The sequence below is a fragment of the Phaethon lepturus genome, unplaced genomic scaffold, assembly GCF_000687285.1.
Source record: "Phaethon lepturus isolate BGI_N335 unplaced genomic scaffold, ASM68728v1 scaffold580, whole genome shotgun sequence".
In the NCBI taxonomy this organism is placed as follows: Eukaryota; Metazoa; Chordata; class Aves; order Phaethontiformes; family Phaethontidae; genus Phaethon; species Phaethon lepturus.
The window spans coordinates 32,899-45,381 of NW_010510913.1; the positions used below are offsets into that span (position 1 = coordinate 32,899).

General features: G+C 38.9%; 1 protein-coding gene across 1 annotated transcript in view; it reads right to left on the reverse strand.

Annotated features, from left to right (window-relative positions):
- The window catches only part of POLA1 (polymerase (DNA directed), alpha 1, catalytic subunit), a gene marked incomplete at its 3' end in the record, with an annotated part of 44,324 nt that overhangs the window by 11,993 nt on the left and 19,848 nt on the right, over positions 1-12,483 (reverse strand). Inside the window, exons 13-21 of the mRNA XM_010282132.1 lie at positions 11,286-11,424; positions 8,123-8,283; positions 6,703-6,787; positions 5,892-5,953; positions 5,063-5,152; positions 2,225-2,341; positions 1,232-1,407; positions 575-704; positions 116-235 (exon numbers count right to left, since the gene is read on the reverse strand). Coding sequence (XP_010280434.1) covers positions 116-235; positions 575-704; positions 1,232-1,407; positions 2,225-2,341; positions 5,063-5,152; positions 5,892-5,953; positions 6,703-6,787; positions 8,123-8,283; positions 11,286-11,424 — 1,080 coding nt within the window. The remainder of the gene's footprint in view (positions 1-115; positions 236-574; positions 705-1,231; positions 1,408-2,224; positions 2,342-5,062; positions 5,153-5,891; positions 5,954-6,702; positions 6,788-8,122; positions 8,284-11,285; positions 11,425-12,483) is intronic.

The window sequence follows — 12,483 nt, forward strand, 5'->3', positions numbered from 1 at the left end:
AAAACTGGCTATGTTTGGGTTTTCTGTGCTCTCACAGAACAGTAATACGCAGAAGAGAGAAGAATTTTTTTTTCTTTTTAATAAAAATTCTTGGAAAGAGAAAAACTGAACCCACCAGCTTCTGTGGAGGCTTTTTAAAAACTTGTTTGTCCGGCACTATGTAGTCTTTTTCATGAAATGCGTGAAGTAGCAAGAACTCATTACGTTCAGATCGCCCACCCATCATTGTCCTCGACTACAGAGAGGAGCAAAAGAAGAATTCAAAGTAGAGCATAGAAAACACTGACATACAAAAATATACTACGCAACATCCTTTAACTATTTAGAAGTTCACCTAGCATTACTATTATTCTGTATCATCACCATGCACAAAACTCAAATGCAGTATTTTCATGAAAGTTGCACATTATTACTTGACTAGATTGTCAAACTCTCACACTTATCACAGCAAAAAATTTACAGCATCGTATACTCTCAATTAGTGTTCACAAATTAAAACTAGCAAATCAAACACAGAAAACATGAAATTGTTCTTGTGGGACAATGGAGCAGGGGGGAAGTAATAAAAATGTACCATGACATTGCCAGAGATGTTTGTTATTTGAAGGGCCAGTGGCAGAACATTCAGCTCACACATGATCTGGAGAATGAACTTGGCATCTGTCCAGGTGTTTTCCAGCATGAACATTAAGTGAGGAGACTCACTGGGGAAAGAAGGGGGATGGACTAGTAAAGTAAAATCAGCCTACTTTGTACTCTGCAGTAGTTTAGACCTATATGCTGTATGGAAGACGAGGTACCTGTAGCACACCAGTGTTTAATTATATAGCAAGCTCATTTAATTGGAAAAAAAAAAAACAAAAACCACAAAAAAAACCAACCCAAAACTCAAGCTTGCATATCCTATTAACGTATCTAAACCAATGCTCTCACAAATAAGTTTTCTTCTGACATAATAAGCCACCACCCACCAGCAGCTTGAAGCATTATAAAATACTGTTATATTATGAATATAAATATATTATATTAAATATTATATTGTATTAACTACATTATATACTATATAAATATCATATATAAATAATATAAATACATATTCTATTTTTCAAATACCAGTATGCTAAGTCAGCATCTCCACGACAAATCAAATAAGCAAGCATAAAATTGTATACCGGGAAACTAGCTCCTCTACTTTCTAGTGAAGGATTAAGAACACATATCAGCAACATACCTGTACGTATTTCGAATTTCCTCTGGTAGAATTGTTATCCTCTCTGTTTTCAAAATCTGACGGACCAGTTCAGACAAATGGTAACTTTTGCAACGAATTAATTCTTTAGCAGAAATTTCTACATCACAGATCATTCGACCGCAGGCAGCATTCCTTTCAGCAAACCCTCCTCGACCCTTAACCGTATCACAGAAGGAGAGAAAAAAGCTCAAACAAAATGAAACACACAAACATTAACAAAGAACATCCAGCCAAAACAGATGTTTATAAGACTCAGTCAAGTCAGTTGGTCATTAAATACTCTAATACTCCAACTTTATAATTATGCCTCAAAGGAATCCATGGTATCTTTCAGTTAGATCTTAATTCTTAAACTATCATGTTTTTTTTTTTTTTACCTTTAATAATCAGAATAGTCCCAGCAAGAACATGGGTGTGTATTTTGTTTTTCCTCCAAGGACATTCTTTGTACTAACAGCAGGACGAAAAAGTCACAGAACAAACCACACACAAATACTCATCGTGGCCTCTAGGCTGGACAGGAACAGGCAAAAAACACTGCCACGTTCAGCACTTCAGCACTCCAAGCCTCACACATTGTCCTCTGAACAAATACATACTAAGAACTACAGAATTCTTAACTTAGCAGCTCTCTATGGGATGATTCACCAATCAACCAAAATTACATTTTCTCATTTTACAGTTATAGCAAACAAAGACTGGTACAGTAAAGACTACTGTAATTAATCTGTCATTACCATCATCTGGTTGAGATACATAAACTAAATTAGCCCAACTTGAAAATTAGTTTAGCTTATTTCTGTAATAAAAGTCATATAAACACTTACCATTTCTGATCTGGGACATATGAAACCCAGCATGACCAACAGTCAAAATACATCAGTGTCACATTTACAATACCTCAGCAAAATTAATTCCTTTTTAATCACACACAACATAAAGGGGCTTAAAAGACTTGAGAAATCTTATTACCCCAAGCTTTGGCATATTGGACCTCCTCAGTCGACCTATCTTGGACCAGTGAGGGACTTTGGACACATTAATTCTTTGAAGCAGCACTTCCAGATCAAATCCATAAATATTATGACCCTTGCAGCAGAAAAAATAACAAAAAAGGTTACAACAAAAGCAAATTGAAAGACTTTCACACACTCAGTATTCCTTTGCCCTTCGTGTTTTTTTTCCCCCCAACTAATTGATGGCATTATCTCTCTCATAGAAAGCACTAAGAGAACATTCATTAACAATACTCATTAGTCTTAACACTAACAATGCTGTTCAGCAGAGTACCAAAATCAGCTCTAACTGTCTCACAGAGCACACATGATTCACCTTTATGCTTTGACACCAGAGATTAGGATTTAAAGCTTTCTAAAAAAAAAAACCCAAAACATTCCTTATACAGCATATAAACTTAGCTATGAAGAATTCCTTTTCTCTCCATCCATGAAAGTCTCAATATTGACATGAAAACAATGTACTTTTTTTCCTTTGATACTACAGCAGACATAGCTGTTAAATCTAGACAGGAAGACCTTGCAACCAATATTTACATATCAAAGTACTCCAGCAATATTTGCAAAGTTTAAACAATGCTAAGGACATTGATGACCTTGGTCTGTAACCTCAAGCTGAAAGCAAAACGCCCTGATGAACGTGACTATGTGGACCAGCCACCAGGAACTGCAGGTTCACCACATCAGATACATCTGCATAGCACAATCCCGCGCTACACAAGCAGCTCCTTTAAATCATAAGTAGCATTACAGCCACAGTAGAGGGGTCTCACCTGTATTGATACAGCCTGTTTTTCCAACAGCACTAATTAAACCAGGTTGTACTGGGTTTCCGTGGCAAGATTTTGGTAGCAGGGTGGGGGCTGCAGGGGTGGCTTCTGTAAGAAGCTGCTAGAAGACAGACCTGCTGCTGGCCTAGGATGAGCTAGTCCACGATGCGGCTCTGGGGTAACGTTTTAGAAGGGGAAAAAACTGCAACAGCAGTTGCAGCCAGAGAGAGGAGTGAGAATGTGTGAGAGCAACAGCTCTGCAGACCCCCCGGTCAGAGCAGCAGGAGGGGCAGGAGGTGCTCCAGGTGCCGGAGCAGAGGTTCCCTGGCAGCCCCCGGGGAAGCCCATGGTGAGGCCGGCTGTGCCCCTGCAGCCATGGAGCTCCACAGGGCAGCAGATCTCCACCTGCAGCCCGGAGAGGACCCTACGCTGGAGCAGGGGGATGCCCAAAGGAGGCTGTGACCCCATGGGCAGCCCGTGCTGGAGCAGGCTCCTGGCAGGGCCTGTGGCCCCGTGGAGAGAGGAGCCCCGGCTGGAGCAGGTTTGCTGGCAGGACTTGGGACCCCATGAGGGACCCAGGCTAGAGCAGTCTGTTCCTGAAGGACGGCACCCCATGGAGGGACCCAGACTGGAGCAGTGTGTGAAGAACTGCACCCTGTGGCAGGGACTCATGTTGGAGAAGTTCATGGAGGACTGTCTCCCATGGGAGGGACCCCATGCTGGAGCAGGTGCAGAGTGTGAGGAGTCTTCTACCTGAGGCGGAAGGAGCATCACACACAACATGGGATGAACTGACCACAACCCCCATTCCCTGTCCCCCTGTGCTGCTGGATGTGGGAGAGAAGGTAGTGAAAATCGGGAGTGAAGTTGAGCCTGGGAAGAAGGGAGGGGTGGGGGGAAGGTGTTTTAAGATTTGGTTTTATTTCTCATCATCCTGCTGTGATTTGGTTGGTAATAAATTGAAGTAATTTCCCCAAGTTGAGTCTGTTTTGCCCATGATGGTAATTGCTGAGTGATCTCTCCCTGTCCCTGTCTTGACCCACGAGCCTTTCATTGTATTTTCTCTCCCCTGTCCAGCTGAGAAGGGGAGTGATAGAGAAGCTTTGGTGGGCACCTGGTGTCCAGCCAGGGTCAACCCACCACACAGGTGCAAATTCAACTGCACTAACACAGCTCTGATGTTTTTAGGATCAGAGCTCTCACAACCCTGCTACCGGCATCTTTGATTTAAAACCACTGGCTGCAGTGTTCACCCTGATTCCTGCCCATAACCACTAGGAAGCTCAGCTGGTAGGGCAAATACCAGATATCAGCAGCAGTGAGCTGAAAACATCAGAAATCTGACTGCTCATTTCATCCTATTCCCACCACTTAATTATTTGTATTTACCTGAAGAAGAACAAATTGTATATAACCAACCTCAGATTTATAACCAACTTCAAACTGTCTTCAAAATTTCATTAAATGAAAGTCAGGACTGTACGTTAATTAAACATAACAAAAAAAGAAAATTAGTAACTATAATAAATCCTCAGCTGCCAATACAGTAGAAAAATATAAGAATGCTTGCTACAAAACTTTGCTCAGATCCCATGGATTTGCATAGGTTATCATTTTGATTTACAGCATAAACACAATCTAAATGGTAACACAAATTATATGAGCATCTGAACTGAAACACTCTTAAGTATCCCAAGAGTACCCATTTTTCTAGACAATCACAAGGAGGTTTTTTGGTTGTGTTTTGTCTTTCTCAGTGAAGAAAAAAAAAACCAACTTGTTTCAGGTACTAAGAAATACTGCCTATTTCAGATACTATGGGAAATAAAAGGATGTATAAAATGCTGTCAGGGAAAATTCTCTATCATCTTTGTATCAAAGCATACCTGCTGTCTTATAAGCAAATTCAATTCATAAGGCAGTCTAAGATAAACATTTAAAAACGTATAAGGGGACAAAAGAAAAAGAACAAAGCTGACCAACTGACAATATGCTTTAACTCTGAAAGTCTCAGAACTACTCACCACAACAACATCTGGGTCAATCTTGTGAATCTTCGCAAGGAAAAATCCCAGCAGTGTTCTCTCTGTTGCAGCAATTTCTATTTTAGCATTCTAAAAGGAGCAAGAGAGCACCTGATTTCAATGACCCAATAAGTTTAAAATGGAAACATCTCCTCTCCCCTACTAGACAATAGTAAAAGACAATAATAAAGCACCACAGAGTTCTCCCTTTCCTTCTATAATTCAAGGCTTTTTGTTCTCACTCCCATAGACATAGAAAGCTTTTCTCAGAGGCTTTTTTCCATTTTGCTTTTGTATGCAGGTGTCTAGTGATATTTTGAGAGCCTCCTAAGAATCAAGCACACCAGGAAAATCCTCCATGTGCATCCTTCACTCACAGGCTTAAGATCACACAGAAAGACAGGCAAAACAAAAATAGGTTACTTTATTATTCTGTCAGCTCTCCCAGTGCCCTTTAGAAAGGATGTCTTCTAAATTTTGACAGACTCTACTCTCCAAGGAAAGAAGAAACAAATTCTCCCAGACAAGTACATAGTCAGGTATAATGAAAACAAATCACTATTTTAGCCTTTTTGCAAAACCTTTCCAACTCTTGTCTAATGGTCTGTCTGTTTCATGACCACAACTAGCAGCAGTACTGAATCAGAGTACACACCTGTTTTTACAAGCAACACAGAATAAATACCTGGATTTAGGTTTGCAGAGTAGAAAACTAATGAAATAATCATGCCATTCCTTTGACTATCTCTCTTACACAACTCACCCAAAGCAACATTAAGATCATATTTTAAAAGGTACTGCAACTAGAAGGCTAACCAAATGAAATTACCTTCTTTTTAATAGCTTCTTTGAAGTCATAAGGAAAAATGCAATCATTCGGTTTGGAAACAACTGCAAAAGAAATCATATTTGTTCTTATATACATGTTCTTAATTGTACCCTCCCCATAAGGATCCATTGACAACAAAGGGAGCTAAGGTAAACTAACCTCTAATTCTAAAAAGCTAGCCTTATGTGAATACTTACCTTTGAAATAACCAAGTAATTAGTAAAGTATTAAACAATTCTAATCAGTCATATTTGAGGTTACCATTGGAGATTAGAACTATGGTCCACAACTTCCGAAGAACTTTCTCTCACAAGCATTCAACACTCTTCAGACTTCTGATTGGGGTCTGAATCTCAAGGTTTAGCTGATCTATCTTACTATAATGACACTGTTGCAAGAGTTTTTTTTTTTTTCCCCTGAGAAAACTTGTTTATAAATAAATGTGATAGTTATTTTTCAGTTCTTCTCAAGAGAATTAAAAAAATAAACAAGTGACAGTAAATAAGTGGTCTAAATTAATGGGTGAAGAAAGTAATCCAAGAGAACACATGATGAAGTGAAAGCAATACAAATGATAGGAAACTGTATAGATATTTTCAATAAAGTCTACAATAAAAAGTCAGTAACCAGTGAAGTTAAAAATAGGGGAAAAAGCTTGCCTGGGAATTAAAACTTTGTCGCTTACCTATACTAAGCCATTATTGCTGGAGTGATAGAATGAAAGAAAAAAAAAGACCACACCAAAAAACACAACAAAAGAAAAACTCCAAAAGAATTCTTTTTCTACTCATAAACTGTTCCAAGTACATACCACAGAAGTGTGTCTGAAAAGGAGGCTGAGGTGGAGCCTTATCCAAAGGAAACTTCTGATGAATCAGAGCTGCAACAGCCACAATCTATACCAAGGAGATACAGAGCACACAACTTCATAAACATAACTGCTATCAACACGCATTTCTTCCCAGCCTCCCCTTTTTTTTCTTTTTAGGTTCCCTCATTTCTTTTCTCTTGTTTCTACAAAAGATCTTTTTAAACTGAATTCCAACTATAAGTAGTTAAAAAGAAGAAAAGTTATCAACTGATCTCAAGTAAAATTAAGCAGAACTTACTTCTAAATCATTAACTTAGAAATTTGAGAGGAAAAATAATTCATTTTGGAAAACGCTGCTTTTATCAAATTTTGTTCTGAATCTGAACAGACCCCACAGTTTAAAGGACTCCCTATGAAGTGCAGGGGAGATATGAGCAGGGCAGGACATGCAGAAGCCTTGCCTCTGGAAGGGCTGCCTGTGAGCAAACAATCAAGAATGCCAAGAAGCCAAGAGGTTTTAGCGTTTGGAAGCTATTGCTTTACGGATGCTTCCGCTTGCTTTGCTGGCAGGACATCCTGGCTCCCCAGACACTGATCAGGAAAACCCAACATAAGACAAAGCAGACAGGCTTTAGAAGCATCTTAGCAAGCAGAGTCCTGTTGGTACCTGGTGTATGTCTCATTACGTTGGGTAGAAACCAAGAATTTTCCATACTCCCCCCACAAAAAAAATTTTAACTTCACCAAGAGGACTAATCCTGCTTGAAAAAATTGTCAGCCTAATTTTTCTTCCATTCAATTATCCAGAAACAACTAACCTATCCTACCAGTGAATACCAAATCTCTTCCTAAGCTAGGGAGACTGAAGTTAAAAAACACATAAACATGTCTAACTACGTGTTGTGGTCTGCAGTCCACAACTGAGAGTGGCCACCTACATCTCTCCTCCTTTCTGTGAAAAGGAAAGATGTCACAGCAGAATAGTAGACGCTATAAGATTTAGATCAAACTCTCATTCTATTTCAAAATTACTTTTATCAGCATAAAAAAACCAGTCATTTTACCTAGGAACTATGATTAGCTCTACCAACAAAAAAAAAAAAATCCATTAACAGCTGTTCTGGGACAGTTTCATTTATGCACAACTATTATGCACAACAGACAAAACAGAGGCTTGAAAAGATATGTAGGATCCACTGTTGCGGTAAATGTTATCACCAAACAGGCCCCCTGAACCCACAGTTTTCAGGCTGGTGAGACCCCAGTAAAAATTTCTTTGAAAAGCCCGCAGCACAGGAATTTTATTCAACAGTAAATGTATTTAGACATGTTTTATCAGATGAAGTTCTTCCAAGCCATAGAAAGTTTTTAGTATACGCCAAAGAACAAAACCAAACCAAAATGAAAGCAGATTACTTACCTCATTCTGGTGAGTCTTTGGGTTCTGAGTGGTCTTCATGCTGAGGGACATGACCACGAGAGGAGGAGGAGGAGAAGAAAGATCTTTAACCACGTTCACCAAGCCAGGCTTCATGGCCACAGCCTCCACCTTACACCAGCTGACTGGCTGATTTGAAGGCTCTGAGGAAACAACATGAACCACCTTTATTCTTCTGGGAACCACAGGTAAGACTTCTCTAACGGCATTGTTGCACAGAGCATGCATGGCCTTTTAATGTTTTGCCCTCGTGGAATAGTCCAAGATCCAGGCTAACCCAGCCCAATTTTGGTAACTCCCTGGGCTCTAACTCCCCAGTCAGAAGCCTAGTCACACCAGGGGCTCTTTAACACCAAAGAAGAGAGGGAAGATTTGTACTGAGGCCAGGAAGATGCATAATGCAAAAAAATATTTCAGGCAGCTCATAGTAGAGAAAGGTGTAAGCCAAGTGAGCATAACTTCACCTAAATTAATATATCACCTCTTAGCATCTAACCTTGTAGTCAGCCTAAAGGGAGAAGGTTTCATAAAAATTAAGTTAATCCAAGTGACATGAAGGAATACTCAGAAATTTCTCAAATGCCGCAGAAAAGACAGCCAGAGTGCTAACCAAAAGAATTTTGATCAGATGAGAACAAGAACATATGACTGACTGAAATGCACCAGATAATTAATTCATTTGGATATAGTCCTTCAGAAACACAATTATGGAAATAAGGAGATGGGGGATGTCATAAGAGACTTCATCCCACCCTGGTAGTATAACCTATCCTAAAATGTAAGAGACCACAGAAAGCTATTTAGACATAAAGTGTACAAGAGCTAAAAAATGCATAGATAGATGGAGAAAAGACAACATGTTTACCACCCATTATTATCTGAGAATTTTCTAAAGCAAGTGAAGAATTACAGACCAAAAAAAAAAAGTGATCATTCACAAAAGATGCTGATGAAATAACTCACTACACACAGTAAGAAGTGAGGGTTACATTTCTGATGGATTAACCTTTTGGGAACAGCTGTTGGTAGACTTAGCTATCTTACTCCATGCAAAATTATTTGTCCCCTCTCTGGGAACCCACATATTTTACCTGCTCTCATTATCATTGCTCTAAATGCAAAAACAGGTAACTGACTAAAATACCTTCATTTATAAAACACTGATGATCTCTCCAAAGGAATACAAGAAAAAAAGATGTTAAAAATTGATTGCCTAACATCTTTTTTTCTTTGATCTCCAATATCTTAATGCCCAGAGCTTCAACTAGCACTCCACAGAGCAACGGTCTCCAAAGTGGGGTGCCTAAGACAATCCATTGGGGTGTGGGAAGAAAATATTTTTGTACCATTAATAAATAAATACTTTTAAAAGTGTTTATTGCACATACCTCATCCTTTTCTAATTTTTTTGGTGTGTTTATTTTATAATGTACATAATATATTAGTACAGTAGTACCTGTATATAATTTATAAATAAATATATATATTGGGGGTACATGCTCAATTTTTTACTGACAAGGGTATTCAATCTAACAAGTTTAGAGACGGATGCTCTAGAAAAGCTCTGGTGCTATCTAGCACTGATACTCGAACTGCAAGGACAGCTTCATTATGAATAGCGATAACAGTTTTTGAAGAAGTTGTAGAAGTCTGATCAAATGATTTGAGACTTGCTTATTCTAAACCTTTTGGGTATACTTCTTAGCCCTAAGACCCTCTACGGGAAGTGTGGAAGGGAAGCTACAAAAGAAAGCAAGAACCTTCTCATAAATTAGACACATAGTCTGCCCCCACTGCAAAAAAAAACCCGAAAGAAACAAATGAAAAAAAAAAAAAACCAAAACCCCAGAAACCCAGCTTTGGGGCATAAAATCCAGTGCAGCGACTACAGAAATTTGCATAAATGTAACTAGCCAGCTTAACAGACAGTTTTCAACAGAGTGGGCATGCCACAGTTTTGAAATGAGCAATTCTGACATCAAGCTACAGACTCTCTCTGGAACCTGAAGGCTGTAATAGAGATGTGGGAGTGGGACAAAAGAGCTCCCTTAGATTACCATTTAACCCTGGCATGGAATCAGTATCTGGGCTCAGGCAAGTTAGTTCTAAGGGGAGATAACGCACATCAGCAGTAAGTAAAATTGAATACTGACATCACTGCCGTAACATTTGTCATATTAGATATGAGGACTCCTTCCAGGTGAAGAAAGAACACACCCAAGAAATAGGAGGTCAATTCTTAGGCAACAGTACAGATGAAAAACCACTCTTAGGCCTTTAAAAATCAGTGCCAGAAAGTACACTGATGCTTGCCAGTGTCTGGTGGAAAACCTCTCACAGTCAGGGATTTGTCTTGTCTATTCCAGCTCAAAATCCTTACTGGTGTCAGCTTTCTACGTGACTCAGTGAGGTGCCCAGGAGGAGAATCCTCCTGGTGTCAGCATTCACACTGTCAGTTCTACAATCGAAGTGCCCCAAGGAGGTCGCACTAATAGATGTAGCTTTTGTCCAGTGTGATCACATTCCCTACGTTCTTGGGAATATGCAGCACACATTGAATAAAGGGCTCTAATAAAGCCAAAATAAGGTGGCATAACCACCTGTAAGTGGTGTATGCCACTCACGAGGTGGGAAGGATTTCAAACTAAAAAAGCTCCAAACCACAAACTTCCTAAGTGCCAGAAAAAAAAAAAAAAAAAAAAAAAATCACTCACACACAAATGAAAAAGCCATCTAGTCTAGCAGTGCTTTGTTCTTGAAAAGCCAGATTTGCAGAAGAAACATGAATTTAAGTTATCAAGAGAAGAAAGAGAAATAAATTTCCAGGAAACTAACTTTAGCTCAGTATACGTGGCTTTAGGGTATGCACCAACGAGTAGCTGCTAGGCACTGCATAGTTCCCTCTCACTGCCACTCAAAGTTATAAACTCATCTGTACAGTGTGCAACTTTATATGGACAGAGCTCTCGCTCAAAAAAGAACAAGTTACAATTTGTACTAGATAATGAAAATTACAGAGATAAATTGCAGAGTTAACTTACAAAATTATAATTTATCAGTACAATTTAAATTTCCCCTCCTCCCCCCAATCTATAATCATGTGTGTTTTCCAGCAACCAAGTATTTCACATGGAAACCACCATACGTGGATTTTTTATTTCCAGCCAGCATGGTCCTTTGATCTTCCTGCTCATCAAGAGAAGTTCCAGGCTAGAGGTGTTAGTTCCAAATACATGTGAAAATGTTTGTCCTTTCAGATCTTGGGGAAGCCGAGGGCATTCAGCCTAGTAACAGAAAGCAGCACGTCATTTCACCCCACAGAAGTCTTCAAGGCTGACACACTACATTCAGACAGCACCTTAACAAAGCTACACAATTCCTGAAATCACTGTAATTTCCCACAGGCAAAGCCTTCACCCATAATACCTTACAATAATTGAAGAAATTATACTACTGACTTGACTTAAGTGCATAACAAAATCAGAACAGTAATGTAAAAATGCACTGAAGCAAAAGTTCTTCATCCATACTGGATATGACAGAAATATTATCATCAGCCAAGACTACAACAATGTTCAATGACCATTTTAATACAGAAATTGATCATGTTGTAAACTTAGAGAGCAACAGCTTTAATCTTGTCTGTCATATAAAGACTGAATAAAGTGGTTCTGCACAGCTAAAGAAAAATTTGAGATAGCTAGCAAATCTCTATGGGATGCTGCTTTTGCACCTAGAACTAGTATAAAAATGGTTTAAAAAGGCATTAGCTTAGCAACGGACCCAACACGTTCAAGACTGCTGAGTCTTTTATATTTGAAACTAAATCAAGTATTTTTGCTAATGAAGAATAGCTACTGACGTTCTCATGGGAATTTTTTTCCATCTTTGCTACTCAATTTTACAGCTCTTCAACAAAAGTCTTTCTCACTCAGCTGCTATTTGCAAGAGCCATATAAGCAGAGGTATCAGCTATATTCTGTATATGGATTCAACAAAACATTTAAGGGTAGTAAGTAATTTAAAACATCTTACAGTACCTCAGGCCCTGATCCAGTACAGCTAAAGGGTTGTTTGGCTGATTAGTTGATTCAGTGGCAATAAAAAATAAAGCAGGATAATTGGGAATATAGATTGTTGTAAACCAATAAGCAAATTATAATTGGGGGAGAAGGTGGGAGGAATGCAGTAGTTGTAGGAAGTATTTTTTCCCCTCATGCTTTATCTACACAAATAGAGCTAACACTAACAAATCTATTTGTTATAGGTTACCTGGTAATGAACTGTTTTTGGTAAGGACTAACCAACATACAAATGATAACAAAAAAGCCACAAGCTTAGGT